At 40.4% G+C, this 20,495-nt stretch overlaps 1 protein-coding gene across 2 annotated transcripts in view; it reads right to left on the minus strand.

Annotated features, from left to right (window-relative positions):
* Window positions 1-20,495, minus strand: part of PTPRG (protein tyrosine phosphatase, receptor type, G) — a 782,288-nt gene that overhangs the window by 294,210 nt on the left and 467,583 nt on the right. For both annotated transcript variants that reach the window (XM_011947202.1, XM_011947201.1), the window contains exon 4: window positions 15,882-16,030. In XM_011947202.1, coding sequence (XP_011802592.1) covers window positions 15,882-16,030 — 149 coding nt within the window. The remainder of the gene's footprint in view (window positions 1-15,881; window positions 16,031-20,495) is intronic.

Genomic DNA, 20,495 nt, shown 5'->3' on the forward strand with positions numbered 1-20,495 from the left:
GAGATGGGGTTTCCCCATGTTGCCCAGGGTGGTCTCAAACTCCTGAGCTCAAGCAATTCACCTTCCTTGGCCTCTCAAAGTGCTGGATTACAACTGTGAGCTACTACACCCGGCCCGAGGAATTGTTTTTGACAGAAGTATAGGGAATATCTTTTATCGTTCAACATCTGATTCAGGAGGTTGCAGAGGGACCTCAGGAATTTGATTTTGGAAAATCTACCCTGAATTATGTGAAACAAACAAGCACCTGATTAGCTCCTGCTGTTAGCCTGGGTGCTGTGCCCCAAGCTGTAACCAGTTTCTTCAGTAAGGTCAGCTTCTGCAGGTTCTGATTCCATTCTGGGACCCCAAAGAAGTTGATTCCTTCTTCTAAGAGCATCCCATCAAAAACATCTTCGAGACCCACTCTTGGGCTCACAGCACTGTCCATTCCAATCATTTCCTCTAGAACTGGGACAGGCTCACTTACTGTCTTTCATAAATCCAGCGTGCCTTCTATGCCTAATGCTTCCACTCCCAATTCATACACTGATCCATACCATATCTGTGGGTGGGTCCGCCTGCTTCCCTGCGATGTGGCTCATGTAGGCCCACCCACATTTTGTCCTATCAGAGCTGACCTCCTATGCATCCTATTCTAAGGGATGCCTTGAGCTTTGTAATGCTACTGCTGGGGCATTACCTGATGAGTTTTATTAACATATTCAGTGCAGCATAAGTGCTCACATTTTGCTCTTTCCTTAGACCACCATTTGAAGAGGCGGTAATACCTTAACTCAAATAATGAAATTTCAGGCATTTTTGAGACTAACTTGGAGACTCTGAATCATTTAGAAGATTGGCCAACTGGAAAGAGAGGGGTGTTACCCCTGAAGCCTACAAATCATCTATTATTTGACTCCAGTTGCTGCTGACATTGTGAGATTCTAGCAAACTTTGAAAGGGAAATGGTGAGATCGAGCACATGGAGAGGCATCATATCCACATTAAAGATGCACGGCTTTTTATTTGAACGTGGAAAAGCAGACTGTCAGACGAGGGTTTTTATTTTTCTTTTCATTTACCAGTAATAAGGAATGAACAAAAATGACTCAAATTTGGCTTTGAAAAATGTAAAAGTGCCCACTTAATTCTGATGTACATTTGGGTTAAGATTCACTCTGCTGGTCTCTCAGGTTCTATGAGGTCAAGGAGCTTGCTTGTCTTGTTCACTATGAAATTCCCAAACGTTCAGCATATTGCCTGGTTCTCAATGAATACAAAGGAAGGCACTGTTCTGAGATGGTATGAGGATGGGACCAAGGAAAGGAATCTGGCAACTTCATAACCTTTGCTGTGTGGGCACTGGAGAGGCTTCTAGCGAACAAACCTGCAGAGAAATGCAGCATCCAATTCTCATGGCTTCTGTCTTGGCTCATGAATGAAACTGATAATCTCAATCTAAAATTCCCAAAGGCACACCTTTTAACTCAGCTACAGTAACTGCTCATGTACATATTAACAGCTCTCAAAAACGTGGACCTCATTGACTAATTGAAACAATCTGTCTTGATATGTGGATGTAATGGTTGTTAATATAAGAGCTACACTCTGGAAGAACAGATCTTAAAAAGATCATTTCCTGAGCTGAACGATTAACCCTTAGCCTCACAGCAGGAGGCAAGAGGATGAATGTGTTTATTTGGGAGTAACTATTTACTGGGCTCTTTCACATTCTTAATACAGGACATACTTTTGGGGTAGGATTTGCTTTCTTAAATGTTCTTTTTATGAATGGATTAAAAGTTTTCATTCTCAGGAATTAGAGTTACTTACCCTTTAAACCAGCAGGCCCAGAAGATAAGGATACAATACAAGAATGCTGGTTTCCTAATGGGTAATACTGCTTATGCTGTTATGGGACTATGTTCATTAGCAGCCAAGATTCAACAGCAGACAGACAGAGAGACAGATCCCCTCCTCTAAAAGCTCACATGCAGTGTATGGGGGTGAGAAAAGGGAAGGGAGTTAATAAATAAATAAAGAAATCAGTAAATAAATAACTTCAAAAAAGTGATGAGTGCTATGAAGAAAATAAAACTGGGTAATAGAAAAAAAAGTGACTTACTTTGGAAGAGGATAGAGTATGAAATGATATGACAGCTTGGGAAAGGAGTGAGGGATAATCAGGGAGAAGAACAAAGCCATTGAAAAGAGGGTAGAGAGAAGTATGGGGGTGTGAGTGGGAGTGAATGAGGGAGAGTAGAAGCCAGGTTAACTAGGGCCTTGTAGGCCAAGGTAAGATCTTTGAACCTATTCAACATGTGATTGGAAACCACTGGAAAATATTAAGTGAGGGAAAAATGTAATGTGATTCAAGTGTTTAAAAGAAAGCTTCGGTTACTAGATAAAGAGTGGATTATGAAGGGCAAGAGAGACCTTTTTAAGAATCTATAGCAACAGTTGAAGTCAGAAATGGTGTTGGCTTGAACCATGGTAGAAATAGTGGAAAAGAAACAAAATAGATGGATTGAGGATCTGCTGCTTGTCAGGCCTCTGAGCCCAAGCCAAGCCATTGCATCCCCTGTGACTTGCACATATAGGTCCAGATGGCCTGAAGTAACTGAAGAATCACAAAAGAAGTGAAAATGCCCTGCCCCGCCTTAACTGATGACATTCCACCACAAAAGAAGTGAAAATGGCTGGTCCTTGCCTTAAGCAAGGCATTGCCTTAAGCAAGGCAAGCATTATCTTGTGCCTGACTCATCCTGGCTCAAAAAGCTCCCCCAATGAGCACCTTGTGACTCCCACTCCTGCCCGCCAGAGAACAACCCCCCTTTGACTGTAATTTTCCTTTACCTACCCAAATCCTATAAAACGGCCCCACCCTTATCTCCCTTTGCTGACTCTCTTTTCGGACTCAGTCCACTTGTACCCAGGTGATTAAAAAGCTTTATTGCTCACACAAAGTCTGTTTGGTGGTCTCTTCACATGGACACACATGACACTGCTTCATGCGACAAGAAGACTACTGAGTTCACATTAATAGTTAATATAGGCCGGGCACGGTGGCTCACACCTGTAATCCCAGCACTTTGGGAGGTTGAGGCAGGCGAATCACGAGGACAGGAGATCGAGACCAGCCTGGCCAACAGGGTGAAACCCTGTCTCTACTAAAAATACAAAAAATTAGCTGGGTGTAGTAGAAGCACCTGTAATCCCAGCTACTCAGGAGGCAGAGGCAGGAGAATTGCTTGAACCCGAGAGGCGGAGGTTGCAGTGAGCCAAGATCGTGCCACTGCACTCTAATCTGGGTGACAGAATGAGACTAGGTCTTAAAAAAAAAAAAAAGTTAATATAAATAATCTCTAAGAATGCCAAGTCCTGCTAAAAGCACTCTATGTCTATTAATTCAAAATTACTCTACAGGGAGGGGGTTTGTATTATTAATAATGTGCTTAATAATCACTTCTCTGTTACATTCTTCTTTAGTATATAACATATTATGCAGTGAAAACTGATCTATAATAAGTATTACACAAAATTTGAATACTGGATAGTCAAAGCTTTAAAAGATTTTTAAAAAAACTAAACGAAATGTTTCAAAATATTACTGACTGGTCAGTTATCCATGATTTTCTCTCCTCAAATTATTCTTTCTTTAAACCAAGAAGTATAAACAGCATGCCCTGAGATAACATCACCATCATATCCCCTTGACGAGCATCCTCTGCCTTAAAAACAAATTGCAATCAGATGTTTTTCTCAAAACACTCATCTGTGACCCACCCAACATCATCTCTCCTGAAATGTTATGATCATCTTCTAGCCTTGCTCTCAGCACCCAGAGGTCTTCCCCACTCTCAAGTGTAGCCAGAGGGATCCTTCTTAAAACATAAACTAGATAGACCGGTGTGATGGTGTGTGCCTGTAGTCCCGGCTATTCAGGAGACTGCGTTAGCCCAGGAGTTTGAGGACAGACTGGGCAACATAGTGCTGTTAAAAAAAAAAAAAGTTTACAATAAAATATTAAAAAATATAAGTTAGGAAACAGACTGAGAACGTTCTCTGCTGAAAACATTCTAACAATTTCCCATCTTGCCTGCAGTAAAAGCCACAGAGCTTCCCACGGTCTCCAAGACCTCACACCATCACACTGCCTATCTGCTGACCGCACCTCCTATCACTCTGCTCCTTTCTCCCGCTGCTCCAGCAGCCCTAGGTTCCTGTCTCTGCCTCAAACAGGCCAGGCAGGCTTCTGCCTCAGGGCCTCAGTGCCTGCTGAAGAAAAAAGTTTCTTGAGGCCAGGACACTCTGCCCTCCACAGAGAAGGCTCTGTTAATCAACCAAATGAATAAACACTGTGGATCATTTAGAACTGTCTCTAGAGAAGCCGGTAAGGAAGTAATTTAAACATTCTACATACTGTGTTATCATGGCTGAGAGAAAAGCTCTCCACTGAACTGTTTGGGGTTTCCCTACTGGAATATGTCTCAGCACTATGTTAGCCCATTAGCAAGCTCTAAGAGGAAGATTTGTTATGCAGCATTTCCTAAGTCACTTTTTATGCAGAGAATTTAGAATAACATGAATCCAGAAAATATGCTGGGGACATCTTTTTCGATGGGTGTTGATCATATATGCTTTGGTACTTCAGTACCCGCTTATACCCTTCCAATAAATGACACAAAGAATGATGATGAAAGAGACAGAGACAGGAAATCAGAGACAATGACAAACTCAAAGAAACAAACACAGAGGCAGGCTGAGAAACAGCAAAGGGCAGTGGCTGAGGTTTCTCTCACTCCAGGTCTTCCCTAATCAGGGAACGCTGAACACAGAGGCATGAACTCAGAACATTCCCTGAAATACTGAATTTTAGAAATGAACAGAGTGAAGGTTTTAATAGGGAGACTCAGGAGTTGAAGCTCCATCTGTATGGTAATAGCTGGGATTTAGAAGTTATTTTACTATTAACCCAAATATCTTCCACATATTAACCTGAGTTTTAAAGTACCCTGTCTTGCTAAGACATCCGCAAACACTCAAGAGATGAATTTCATATTTTTAAATAAGATAGAGTTTTGGTGAATTTGCCCAGCTGGTCTCCGTCCATCACAGTAAATGTATCCAGAGCAGTATCTGTGCTCAATACAGCGCCAGGCCAAACAATCCGGACTGAGAAGCTTTTGAAACTTTCTTCCCATTCCATTAAAGGGCGGTGAAATGAAATTCTATGCCAGGGATTTAAAGAGAAGAGAGGAAATAGACTTTCTTTCAAACTTGACTCCTTTCTATTTCTTATAAATCTTTCTGACTGTCCCTTCTGAGTGACGGTGGCACTAAAGAACTTGCTAAAGGCTTTAGATTTAAGATGGCTTGAAACCTTCCCGCTCAAATTTTGACAGGACAAGAGAAAAAGGCAGTTGGTGGTGTTGCTGATACACAGGCCCATAAATCCTCTTGACCTGAACTTACAATACAACTGATCCGGCGGCCTGAAGTCTCTACCTTCAGCGCACAAAGGTCTCCCCAGCCAGCTTTATTTGAGTTCCTGAGCTTGGAAGTGGATTCTGAGAAGAATAGTGTTCAAAGCTCCAGGAACAAATGTTGCAAAAAAGAATAAGAGGAAAAAACTTGAAGCTTATAAAGAAGAAGAAGAAGAAGAAAAAACCTGTACAGCATCTAAGTGAAGCCTTTTCAACAAGTCAGACCTCAAGATAAAACTGAACTACGAAGTGTATATTTTTAAAACAGATTTTAAGGTATATAACATTATAAGATACATACATCTAGATAGTAAAATGATTACTATAGTGAAACATATTAATATATCTATCATTTCCCACAGCTACCCATGCCCTGCTGTAAGAGCAGAGATTATCTACACATTTAGCAAAAATCCTGAATACTGCATACAACACATTTTTATTAACTATAGTCCCTCTGCTGTACATTAGTTCTTCAGACTTGTTCACTGTACATACCTGCTACTTTCTATCCTTTCACCTTTTCTGTTGTCGTCGTTGGAAGAGAAGAAGTCAAAAATACCAAAAATTCAACATAAAAACACCTCCTAAAGAATCTGTTAGTCTCTCATGTAGTTTATTATCAAAATTCCATTATTGTGTTCTGGAATAAAAAAGTTCACAAGTTTTAGTACAGCAGTAACTGTAAAATACAAACTGGATTTCAAGGACATAGTATAAAAATAGAATGTACTATGTCTCAGTGATACCTTTTTATACTGACTTAATGTTAAAACAGTATTTTGGAATATATCGGGGAAATGTAGATTATTAAAATCAACTGAAATTGAATTTCTTTGATAATAAATATTCTTGTATAATATAAATTGTATTATTCTATAATATAAAAACATTTGTTAAAATAATATCTTCCTTTTTACCTCTTTTAAGGGGGCTTCTGAAAAATTTAAAATGACAATGTGTGGTTCACATTACATTTTTACCAGACAGTATTGCTCTCAGTGATTAAAAATAGACTGAAGTGGTCAATCCAGATAAAAAGCATACTATTTTCCACAGATAGCTCTAGGCATAGTGCTGACTATATTTTCTATTCCCTTCATATCTCTCTGTATATTTTACTATAGGTTCAGCCATCTCTGAACATTTGAAGCTCTTTCATTTTCTTTCCTATGATACAGGTTGAGCATCCCAAATCTTAAAAATTCAAAATATTCAATGCTCTAAAATCTGACACCTTTTGAGCTCTGACATGATGCCACAAGTGGAAAATTCTGCACCTGACCTCATGTGATGGGTTGCAATGAAAATGCACTCACAACTTTGTTTCATCCATAAAATTATTCTAAAATTATATAAAATTACCTTCAGGCTAGGTATTTAAGGGGTATATGAAACATAAATGAATTTTGTGTTTAGATTTGAATCCTATCCCCAAGAAATTTCATTATATATAAATAAATATTCCCAAATAAAACAAATTAAAAAACTGAACATTTCTGGTCCCAAACATTTCAGATGAGGAACACTCAACCTGTACAATAAACAATAGTTAAGATTCTTAAAAAAATGACTTCCATCTACTGTGTCAGTGGTTCTGAAAACAACCTAAAACAATGAAACGAAAAACAGCAAAATTACCTAATAAAACGAATTATGGTTAAGGTGTCGGAGATACTGGAGCCCAGATTCTGGAGTACTAACAGTAAGTCTCAGCCAAGCCACTTACCATTGCAGAAACTCAGTCTTTCCATCTTTAAGATGGGTATAAGAAGAGTCCCTCTTTATAAGGCTGACATGAAGAAACATCTAGAAAGTGCCTGACATAGGTCATGTCTATTAAATTGCGTCTACAATATCATCGCTATTACCACTACCAACACCAGTATCAGTGACTTCAACCACAACCACCACTACCCTAAGCCTTCTATCTGGTTGTGAGGGTCACCACGGTCACTAAGTTTCTACACTGAGAATATCTCCAACTTAACCAGGTTTTCTTTTCAGAGCATGCCATCTCCTTAACTGTAATTCTCAGTATGATTCAAACAGCTATCAGCACACCACATATCGGTGACACACCATCAAACAGCCCTGAGCCAAGTTCATGTCTAAGGATGACTGTGATGAGGAATGCCAGACATCATGGAGATTTACCAAGCCAGGGACCAAAGCTGTTTTACCTCACAAAACCTGCACGCTTGCTTTGCACAACCAAGCATTAATTTCTCCACTGAGTATTCTCTAAGTACTAGGGCATCCTTAAATGTTCCTCTTAATTAACACAGGACATTCACATAAAAGATCAGCCAGATGGAAATTAAACATTTCACTAGCAAAGGATGAAACATTCTGCTCTAAAATGGAATCTTTATTTCAATAAAGTCATTAACTAAATTTCAACCAATTCCTTTCCCATTTGATGGAAGTCACTACAAGGCAAAACATAATTGGCTACACCACAGAATAGCAAACACCAGATAACCACGGGATGATCTCTCTAACACGTCCACGCTCCATGAAGAGGCAGGACAGGGAAAACAGGTATTATCTTAAGCTTCCTGACAAAGGACTCTGAGAAAAAAAGAAACGTTTCAGAGAACCTATGAAAGGTGTTAGCCAGCTTACTATAGGCCGAGAGTAAGGGAAGGGTTCCCGTAGAATCTCCGACCCGCCTCATGTGTTTACACCAGATATTTTGTGCAGATAAGGGTACCTGCACAGGGAGCCTGCCTAAATATGCCGGCGGTGGAGAATTCAATTCCTTAACACATGCACAGGAGAGAAATAAATCAATATGAAGCAGCTCAGCCTAACGGCCCACATGCACACTGGAAGGATGGGGTGGAGCCACCAGGAATTCATGCCATATACAAACGAGGAACCCAGCCTCATCAGTTTTTTAGACAGGAGTCGGGGTATTCAACTGGGAAGGGGGCAACTGGAAACCTTTCTCCAGGACCCTTCTTTTTGGTGAAGGCTTTCCCTTCACTTAATAACTTCTACTGCACTCACTCTCTGGTGTCCGCGTGCCTAATTTTTCCTGGTCATGAGATAAGAACCTGGACCTCACTTAGCTTAGCTAAAGGAGCAAAAATCCTGCATCACCTGTAACAATTCCAGGAATTGACAGAAAGTACACAACACGGGGGAAAAACTATCATATTGGAAATGTTATTTTTAATAGAAAATATCTCAGACCCCCTCTGATGACAATTCTCTCTAATGATAAGATAGCATCAAGTTCATAAAGATGCTAAAAAATTGTTTCTTGAACAAGCCAAGATGTCTTTATAGTTTTATTTTTTATATTATTTTATTAGAGATAGAGTCTCATTATGTTGCCCAAGCTGGCCTTGAACTCCTGGGCTCATGAGATGCTGCTGAGTAGCCAGCACTACCAGCCTGGGCAACACAGCAAAACTTCATCTCAAAAACAAAAAAGAAAAGAAAAAAGAAACCAAAACAACAATTTATTTGAACAGGACCCTATTTCTTAAAAGGAATATGGACTAAAGGTTGAGAGGAGAAAAGTATAAACTTACATTTCCAAAACAGTGATATTATGAACTTACACACACACACACACACACAAAAGAGAGGGACAGAGGCCATATAAGTTTGGGGAAACATTGTGTTAAACAAAGGTAAACAGATTCTTCAGTGGAGGACTCGTCAAAGCCCTTAATACACCAATGTACAAATAAATCTTCAAGAAAGTATTTCATCCATCATACTGATTTCCAGGCCAAGCATGGTGGCTCATGCCTGAAATCCCAGGCTTTGGGAGGGTGAAGAGGGAGGACTGCTTGAGATCAGGAGTTCAAGACCAGCGTGGGCAACATAGCAAGACCTTGTCTCTACAAAAAATAAAAAACATTAGCTGGGCATGGTGGTGTGTGATTGTAGCCCCAGCTACTCGGGAGGTTGAGGCAAGAGAACTGCTTGAGCCTAGGAGGTTGAGGCTACAGTGAGCTGTGATCACGCCCTCCAGCCTGGGTGACACAGTAAGACCTTGTCATTCATACATACATACAAACATGTATACATAAACTTATTCCAGCAGTGAAGGAGGGATTATTTAAGGGGTGCTATCCAACCTGACATGTAGTCTAGGCTTTAGAATACCATGCTGCCGAAGCTCTGGATCCATGTGGGCCTCAAACCCTCGATGGGCTGGTCCACATCTGAGTAAGGCAGGAACCTGAGTGCCTGCATCAGTGTGGTGAGGGTGGCGCCGTGCACGGCCTTTGTGTATGACACAACTGGACGTGCTTATCAGAGAGAAGGAACGCATTCTCTCACCTGAGCCATAACCTAGGGGTCATTACAAGACAACTCTTCAACCAAAATGTGACAGAAGTATTCCAGGGAAGAACCCCGATCGACTTCATAAAATGCATGGCAAATCATTAGGAAGGCTCTCAGGAGGAAGGCAGGATTTGAGCAGACAGGAGGGAGTGCAGTAGGAGGTCAAGGTAACACACCTGAAGACATGGATATTGAAGACAATTGCAGGCCCAAACAGAATGTTCAAATGAGAATCGATCACAGAACAAGGTCAGCCTAAAACTAGCAACTTCTGGCTGGACAATCCTGAACTGTGCCCAAGAATGCTGTACAATATGAAGACAAAGACGGGAGGAAGAAGAGAGAAGCACCGGGACACATCCGCCCCCCAGGGAGACACACGATTTTACCTGCTTGTGTCATGGTTGTAACTACCCAGTAGTGCTCTTTAGACATAAGCCATTGAGGTCACTCAATAGACACAAGACCCATACAATGGCCCTGGATATTTTTTCAAGACCAAATGGTGTTTTGTTGTTGTTATTTATGAATTTGCTACCAAAACTAATTTAGTGATAAAACCAGATATGAAGAAATGTGAAGCTATGTAGAGTACTGATATTTCCACTTAGTGTGACTGTTCATTTGCTTGTTATAGGAATATTAATGAATGTAAGGATGTAGTTCCCGACCTTACTGGTTGCCTTCTGAAATATACTTGGCACATGGGCTCTAACAAGGCCAGTACTAGTCCGAGGCCTGTTAGGAAACGGGCCGCACAGCAGGAGGTGGGTGGTGGGCAAGGAGCATTACTGCCTAAGCTCTGCCTCCTGTCACATCAGCGGCATCAGATTCTCATAGGAGCACAAATCCTATTGTGAACTGCACATGCGAGGGATCTAGGTTGCATGCTCCTTTTGAGAATCCAACTAATGCCTGATGATCTCAGGTGGAACAGTTTCATTCTGAAACCCTGACTCCGCCCAGTCCATGGAAAAACTGTCTTCCACAAAACCAGTCCCCGATGTCAAAAATGTTGGGGACCGCTGGGCTATAATACCTTTCTAAGAAAGATTCTGAATTCTAAAACATCTGGCCTCAAGAGTTTCAGACAAGGGATTGCAGACCTGTACCATATGGTAATGTGTACATGGTATACATTAGGAAAAATGCCTTTGCTTCTATTCATTCACTAAAATGCTCTGAACAGAGCTGAAATGAACCAGCTGTGACTTTTACCAGAAGGGGCACATACAATCAATTTGGATCATTTAAGCTTATTGAAGACTTCAACTCATAAAGCACCAGTAAGTCTGAATCAACAACTCCCGTGATCTTTTATTGTCATAAATAAGATTTTAATTACCTCAAACAACAAGCATGCAATGAACTCCCCACTTTAATGGAGTTCTCAAAGGTTTTATCTGGAGGTTTCTCTTTGTATTAACTGCAACTTTGGTTATTAGTGGAAATGCAGCATGATTAAATTTCTATTAGTGTTATATGAACCTTTATTTAAGTTACCAACCACAGAACAGGAATGAGTGTACAATAGGAAAAAAATTTAGGATACGATAGAAGCTGTCACAGATAACTGTGGCTGGACCGACAACAGAAAGCTGACTAGCCACAGAGGAACTGGAACAGGTCATCCTGTTTTAACGACTGGAATATTCTGAGTTTTTTTACTTAAGGACACTTAATCACATCTGCAAAGTCTGTTGTACCACATAAAGTAACGTATTTGCAGCAGACATTTGGAAGAAGAAGAGACATTATCTTGCCTACCAAAATCTCTACTGGCCTCTTTATTCCTTAAACTTAACAAATACCACCTGCCCCACGGCTTTTGCATATCCTTATTCTACTAGGAAGCTCCAATTCATCTTTTCCATCTAATAAGTATCAATGTCTCCATTGAAAGCTTCCATCACCTATCAAAATATCCCTCTACTTCAGAGACTGTAACACAAATGAAATTACATAGATAGTTACATGACCAATGTTTAATTTCTGTGTCACCATTGGAGTGTAAATACCTTGAAGGCAGGAACTGTGACTTTCTGACTTATCTTTGTGTACCAGCCCACGTACAACAGAAGATACTCAAGAAAAATGTGCTGCTAGGCAAGGAATAATGCTCAGTAACAGGAGGTGAGGGCATCTGAGGATCCAAATTGGGTTCAGTCTCCAAGGCATGGCATTGTAATGTGACTTCAACTTTCTTTTCTAACTTTAACTGAGCTGTAAAGAACACTGGTTACGGAAGAGCTTTCATCTTGTTTTGTTTGTACAAGGGCTTTCTTTGTTAACTATTAGACTGGATGTTTTTAAGTGCAGGAACTACAAGACTGAGTTCAGGATTCCAGCCAGAAAAATTCAGAGAGCTTTAATTTCTGGATGCCTACAAAGTTGTCTCAGATGACCTCAAAGAATTCCTGGGAAGCAACAAAACCTACAAAGTTGAGTTTGCTGCCATTTACCCTCAGGGAGCAGATCCAGCTTCTTGTGGGGCATATGTTTAAAATTCAGCCTGCAGAGCCGCAGCACAGAGGGAGCTGTTACAATTCCCAAGGTCGTGACTGCATCTCAAGCAGATACTAAAGAAACCAGGAACAGCAATGCTGTTACACATAAGGCAAGGTACATTTACTCTCTAAAACCCAAAGAGGATGGAATGACTTCCCAAGAAACAAGTCCTCTTTATTCAAATGTATTTTAAATGATGCTACTTAGATAAAGAAATGCTCAATTCCACTAAACACACTGCTTTCTCCACTCCAGAATCTCACCACAGTGACACTAGTGACATTTTGGGGTTGGATGATTCCTTTTAGTGGGGGCTGTCCTCTACATTGGGATGTATAGCAGTATCCCTGGCCTCTACCAACTAGAAAGTAATACTATAACACTTCCAACAATGGCAATAACCAGAAATGTCTCCAGACATGACCTAATGCCCCAGGGTGCAGGGGGGAGATGCTGTCCCCAGCTGAGAACCACAGCCATATTCTACCAATCCTAGTACAATCTTCAACAATGATTCTTCTGTAGCCCTCATACATACTGCATGCAAAACAAATAATTAACGTCCCCAATGCTGATAAATCACTCCATGATAAATTACATTTTCTTATTTTCATTCTAGTTTTTGGGAAAACAATTGTAGTTATGTCAAAAGAAATAAACCAAGTGTAAGATGCTCAAATAGTATAAAAATTGTAAGGAGAGATGGGTATTAATGAAGAACTTGAATAAAGCAACTTAACATGAAATATCACAGACATACTTTGGGCAAAAGCAAGCAACTTTCTTGTGCATATTTTAAAGGTAAATTTAATGCAGTTACTTAATCTCTGAAATTCAAGTTCCTCCAAATATGCCGTTAATATGTTTATCACATTTTCAGAAAACAAGCTATGAATCAGATGGACTTCAATGAGGAACCCAATTGATATAGGCAGCCATATCATCTGACATTATTTAAAAGAAAAATATCCAAACAACCTGGTTAAACAATAAGCCTGGGCATGGTGGCTGCCATTTCTAATTAGCTTCTGAATTCTATGGCTCCCTCTGAGAAATGGAAAACTGAAATAGTCACCAAAAGTCACGTGTTTCAAAAGAATATTAATCTGTGGCCGGGCGCCGTGGCTCACGCCTGTACTCCCAGCACTTTGGGAGGCCGAGAAAGATGGATCATTTGAGGTCAGGAATTCAAGACCAGCCTGGCCAACACATGGTGAAACCTCGTCTCTACTAAAAATACAAAAATTAGCCGGGCGTGGTGGCACACGCCTGTAATTCCAGCTACTTGGGAGGCTGGGGCAGGAGAATTGCTTGAACCCAGGAGGCAGAGATTGCAGTGAGCTGAGATCATGTGCCTGGGCAACGGTGAGACTCCATTTCAAAAAAAGAAAGGGAAAAAAGGGTATTAATGTCTTTGATACATTATTCCCAGAATCAAATGTAAAGAGGAGACTGGTCATTTTGGGCATGAGGAAGTTTAATTACACAGAGGCAAGGTTCCCAATTCCCAGCTCTAGAGGTCTTCTTTTCCAAGGTAGCCATCTGATTGAGTTTTTAAGCTTTCAGGACAGGTCTTTTGTCCAAAACAACAGGAAATGAACAAACGGCAACCCAATTCTAAGACAAAGAGGCTTCAGAGCAAAGCTGGCTGGACACAAAGCTGCCCCTTCAATTCATATTGCCCATGGGAACCTGTCAGCAAGTCCAGAAGGAAAATCCTACACTTAAGAACATGATGTAATTTTGCTTCTAGGAATCAAGTTTTCCAAGTACAAATAAAGCTAAGACTTCTAAGAAATGATTCATTCCATTTTAAGGGTAGAAGAGAACCCATTAAGTAGAAACCCAACTCATGAAAGATATCATTATTGTGACTAGGATAGGAAGTTCCACAGATAGAGGAGTCCTAATGCAGGAAGAATTCTGATACTGACAATTTCTCAGCTTAACAAGAAAAAACATGAAGCATTTTCTCAGAGTAGTTATCTCTGGTTTCTCCAGGAACAGTGGATAAGAAACAAATCTGCATGGCCATATAAGCATCTATAGAAAAATAAATATTATTTTCTTATTGTGTAGGGGTTCTTCACCAGAGCTTCACGGATACTTACGGGGTTCAAAAAATGGGCCTGAGGAGCTAGGGAGAATGATGAAATCCTATCAGTTACATGTAAATCTATGTGTAGATACACACATGTGTCTTCTTTGTGAAGGGGGTCTCAAGAATTCATCAGATTATCAAAGCAGGACAAGACTTAGAAGCTACGGAATTCTAACAGCTGAAAACCTTCCTTGGCCATGTGGCTCCTTTGATTAACGTATGTTACCAGTGAAAAGTCACTCCACGTTTGAGTACAGCCATAGGCTAGAACTGTTACTGAAACACCCGGGGTTCACACTAGGTCCGGTTGCTCGCTGCACAGAAAGCCAATCACTGAGATGACAAGCATTGCCAAGGAAGGCTTTAATTGGGTGCTGCAGCCGAGAGAGGAGATGTGAGCTCAGTCTCAAATCCAGCTCCCTGATTGACTAAAACTAGAGATTTATACAGCATGGAGGAAACGTAACAATGTGTAAGAAAACAAGACCTAAGGAGGGGTAAAAAGGCATTTGGTGCAATGGTCTGGTGCACTTCAGTCCTCTGATACTTTTTTGAGAGGCCTGAAGGTCCTTTCCTGAGGAAGGAACTCAAATAAAACAAATACAAGAGTGAAGCTTTAAGAGCAGAAGGGCCAATTTCTATGTTTATCCAAAACAACTGTCTGTGGGACTATTGGGCAGGTTTCAGAACCACATTCATTTTGTTCTTCCATACACTTCTAAGGCTTACCACATGGGGGACCTACCAAGAAACAAACACGTTCATCACAACAAAAGAATACTCACAGAACAATCATGATTAAAGGAAATACATAAGGTTGGCATTGGAAGAGATGTGCTCTCCCTACCCAACATTAATAAAGGAGTTGGAGACGTGCTCCCTCCCTCACCCTGGCTCTAAGCAGATACACAGCAGCATCTGACCTAGTGCACCCACACCCTTCTACTGTCCAGCAGGATGGATCACTGAGAAGACTGACACAGCACAAGCAAAATGTCACCATCAATCCTAACAAAATTAACAATGACTCATACCACCACAGCCTCTTTTTCAACAGCCACTGGGAGCAAAAAAACCTTACAACTTTGCTACCAAGAGAAGGTTCTGAGACTCCTCTACATGTTGCCAACTTTTCTATTTTCTTAAGGGTGAAAATAAAGTCAACCCAGTTTCATACATAATGTCATCTTTCAAAAATGGGAACAGACAGTGAAAAGAAACTGTGTCAAATGAAACACATGATGAACATCATCAACCAGCAGTGAGTCTACTCAAACCACGATGCCTGTGGCTTCTGTGTTTCTCCAGTTAAACAAACGCAAGAAACAAGGATGGATACCCACCTGCCATACTACGGATAAAGGGTTTCCAGAGAGATGAAGTTAGGTACTGTACAGGTGTGATTTGCAAAATGACTGAGGGTAAGGACATAGCATCTGATTAACATAAAGACCGAAGCACAGCTACACGTTGAGATCTTGACTTTCTCTCACCTCAACAGGAAACCTCCTGCCATCGATGCTGTGTTCAGAGCCCGCCGAGCCATTGCTGTGGCCCCAATGAAATTCCACCTTCTCGGCTTTGAATCTGCCAGGCAGACCAGCTCCACTGACAAAATAGTCGTCTTTCAGAAGGATGGCAACTGTGTGAAACGAATGAGAAGAGAGGAAAACAAACTGAGTTTCAAAATCAAACCGAATTTTCCTGTTACTTCTAATAAAGTTCATGACTACCATGATGTGAATTATGTCCTCATGCACCTGTGAAAAAATACACTGAACACACCCACCTGAATAAATTAGTTCATTCTAGCTGCAGAATGCTCTCAGAGCATCAGTTGGCCCTAAATCATGACACTTTCCAGAGAATGATCTCAGAATTACTTATCCATTTAACAGATTTTTAAAAAACGGAGACAATGACAGAATAAGTCACTCTGAATCAGTGTCTCCTAAAACTGCTTGATGGTCAAAATCGTCTGGAGAGCAAGATTCTTCTTTTTAAGCACTGATTCATGGGGCTACACCAAGATTCAAGGTCTGGAACCAGATAGGAAATATATAATCAGCCAGATGCAACAGGCATGTTTCTTTGGTCAGAAAATGCAGGCAAGATATCAGGAAACAAAAATTTGTGGGTGCTTCCAATATTAAGGCAACAGTAAGTGGGAAGAGAGCTGGGAGTCTGTTATTTAATAACAGTACCCAGGGAAGTGTAATGCAAAATCTACTCTTGAAGTCACTCAAATACTGGCAGATAACTTTTATTTATTTTTTCTTTTAGTTCCAAGCAAAAAATAATTTCCCTTAACCCATCCAAAGAACACATGAGAAGCATCCACAACATAGGGAAACTCAATTAAATTCCAACCCTAAATTTCAAAAATATACTGCTCTTTCTTGAAATACAGGAAGGAGAAATTGAGAATAACTTGGATTTACACTAACAAAAAAATATTTTTCCAAAAGGAATATAATGTCTAAATAAAAAACAAATTCTTTTCAAGTGATATATTCCCTTTTTTTGTTTCTCTAGAAGTGAATTCATTCATTCATTCATTCAATAAATACTTATTGGCTGCTAAATACATGTAAGGTGCCAAACAATATACCGAATGGTTTGTGATCGAAAGCCAAGCTTGCGTAAGTCATGGGAAATTGCTTATCCTCATTGTCTCCTCTTCCTAAAGGGATCCTAGTTAGAGCTTTAGTGAGAAATCCTGCATGAAAATTAGGTCTCCATAAAAGATAGGGACTAGGCTAATGACCCATTTCTAGAACACTGCAATTAGTTTCAGTACTTCTCTATGTAAAGCAAGCATTAAAAGCAAGTGAAGGAACTTTCTCATATAAATCCCTTTTTATTGTATTCACAAGGCAGTTTTTCTCCAACTTTTGAAAAAATATACAAGGAATGCCCAATTAGAAGAACAGCAAATTAAAGGATAAAATGAAGTAAAAGCAGGTGTTTCTTGTGCCAATTAAATACGCTACAGCACTGTGCCACCTTCACCCTGTGTTGGGCATGTTTTAGAACAGGGGTCATAAACTTTTCCTGTAAAGGGCCAGTTGGTAAATATTTTAGGCTTTGCAGGCCAACTGGTCTCTAGTGTAACTACTCACTCTTTATAGCACAGAAGCAGCCAAAGATAATACTTAAATGAATGGGTGAGGCTATGTTCCAATAAACCTTTATTTAACCACACTGATATTTAAATTTGACAAAATTTCCAATGTGTCATGAAATATTACCACCTTTTGATTTTCAAATAATTATTTAAAACTGTAAAAATGAGAGACTTATCACTGTGTGACATAAATATAGTATCTTAGAAGATAATATCTAAAATCTTATATAAAATATATCTATGTATACAGATATTAGAAAATATCTTCTAAAATATTATATTATACCAACCATATACCTTTAGTTTGATGTCAAAACATTTAGGCATTAGCTCAGTAGTGTTTCCAACACTGTTGATCCTTCTCAGCCAGTTGTAAGTTCCATACATAACATTTTGCATCCAAAGGACGAAGGCAAAACATTTTGATTCCATCTGTTACAATATACCCAGGGAATCAGCAGCATCTTATAAATATTTGATTTTACCTAAATCATTTATATCTCTGTCAGGGGTCATTTTACTTGTTTTATATGAATAATTAAAAGCATAATTAGAGAACTGTACAATCTGAAACATTAATCTCATTTTTCATTTTACAGTGTTTCTCACCAGAGCACACAGCATGTTACATGTCCACCCACCCCTTCCAAAAATGTCATATATTTTTGTTTACACATGAAACTGGAATGAGAGAACTTTCCCAGCTAACACATTTTCTGATGACGGGTGTAACACTGAACTGTTTGAAACAGAATATACCGAAGGTAGTCACTGCAGAGCACAAGATGTCATGCATACGAGCTCAAGACACGTTGGGACTCCATTCTGCCACTTAACAGTGGTGTGACCTCAGGCAGGTTACCCAACTTCTCTGTGCCTCAGTTTCCGCCACTGTTCAAATGGGATAATTACTGCAGTGCCTACCTGGCTGGGCTATTTTGACACCTGGAGAAAAATCACACTGGGAAAGCAGATGATCCAGGGCCAGGAAGCCAGCAAGCACATATTCAGTGGCGGTTATTTTCAAACTCATTTCTAGAATCAAGGCTGGAGCTCCTGGACAGCACGGAAGACTGGCCACATAGGTGTAACTCTCTGTTTTCAGAGAAAGTTATACTTTAAAACAATACTGTCTTTCCTACACAATAACAAGTGTCATTAGAGGCAGGGACAATAGCAAGAGCAGGGATGGCTCAAACACTATTTGGGAGGAGATCTTTTATTTTATTTTTTTTTGAGATGGCGTCTACCTCTGTCAGTTCTGAAGAGCAGGGAAGTGAGAAGGCTTCTCAAGAGAATGTTCAAAACCTAAAGCAATATGGAAACATCTGCATGCCAAAAAGGATGTGACACTGGTCTCCTTTTTCTCTGGATGCTTCTCTCTGGATGTCTTTTCCCACGTCTTCCTCTTTTCTGTTACCTAGGTGTGCACCGTTCTTTCTACATTCTAAGTTCTCTGTAATTTGGCACTCAAGTCTGCCCTGGGTAAGAATATACAGGCAGAAACAGCAATAAGATACCATTTGGAGTCTATCAAATTGGTAAGGACTTTTTTTTTTTTTTGAGACAGAGTCTCGCTCTGTTGCCCAGGCTGGAGTGTAATGGCATGATCACTGCTCACTGCAACCTCAGCCTCCCGGGTTCAAGTGATTCTCCTGCCTCAGTGTTCTGAGTAGCTGGGATTATAGGCATAAGCCACCATGCCTGGCTAATTTTTATATTTTTAGTAGAGACAGGGTTTCACCATGTTAGCCAGGCTGGTCTCGAACTCCTGACCTCAAGGGATTCACCCACCTTGGCCTCCCAGTGCCGGGATTACACAGGTGTGAGTCACTGTGCCCAGACTGGGCCTGGGGGAGAGATCTTAAGTACTGGGTAGATGCTTTTAGTTCACTAAAACCCAGAATAAAAAAGATACTGCCTTTTCTGAATTATTTCTATCTTTTTGATCATATCAAAGAAAATAAAATCATAGTTGGGTGCTAATATAACCCATATAGTTCCCTGATACTCATTCATTTCCCATTTTTACTCAAGAGTAAGCATAACGCTAAAATTTAATAACATGAGCAAGGTTGATTTATTTTTGTAGATTATGGACATATTTCTAGCAGTAAGTCTCTACCAGTCAATCAGAACTGGTTTTTCCAATAATGGTGTTGATAAAGAGTTTTCTTTTAAAATCAATTCATTTAATCAAAATGAAGTAAGTAAATTAGAAGAAAACGGCACTATAAAAATAATAAATACGGCCGGACGTGGTGGCTCACTCCTGTAATCCCAGCACTTTGGGAGGCCAAGGCAGGCGGATCACAAGGTAAGGAGACCGAGACCATCCTGGCTAACGTGGTGAAACCCCTTCTCTACTAAAAATACAAAAAATTAGCCGGGCGTGGTGGTGGGTGCCTGTAGTCCCAGCTACTCGGGAGGCTGAGGCAGGAGAAGGGTGTGAACCTGGGAGGTGGAGCTTGCAGTGAGCTGAGATTGCGCCACTGCACTCCAGCCTGGGCGACAGAGCGAGACTGTGTCTCAAAATAATAATAATAATAATAAATACAAATAAAATTTAATCTAAAAATTAAAACAACAGCAGGAAAAGCTGAATCTGGATAAGGCACAAACTGGAAGGTGCCAAGCTAACAGCTAAAGACAGGAGAAGAATGAATGGTGTTATAGACCGAATGTTTATTTCCCTGGAAACTCACAAATTGAAACCCCAATCTCTCATGTAATGCTATGATGAGTCAGGGCCTTTGGGAGGTGATTAGGCCATGAGGGTGGAACCCTCTTGAATGGGAATAGTGCACTTATAAAAGAGATCCCCAGGCCAGGCACAGTGGCTCACACTTGTAATCCCAGTGCTTTGGGAGGCCGGGGGCAGCAGATCACCTGAGGTCAGGAGTTTGAGACCAGCCTGGCCAACATGGTGAAACTCCGTCTCTACTAAAAGTACAAAAAGTTAGCTGAGTGTGGTGGCTGG

This window comes from Colobus angolensis, unplaced genomic scaffold (assembly GCF_000951035.1).
Source record: "Colobus angolensis palliatus isolate OR3802 unplaced genomic scaffold, Cang.pa_1.0 Scaffold26, whole genome shotgun sequence".
Lineage (NCBI taxonomy): Eukaryota > Metazoa > Chordata > Mammalia > Primates > Cercopithecidae > Colobus > Colobus angolensis.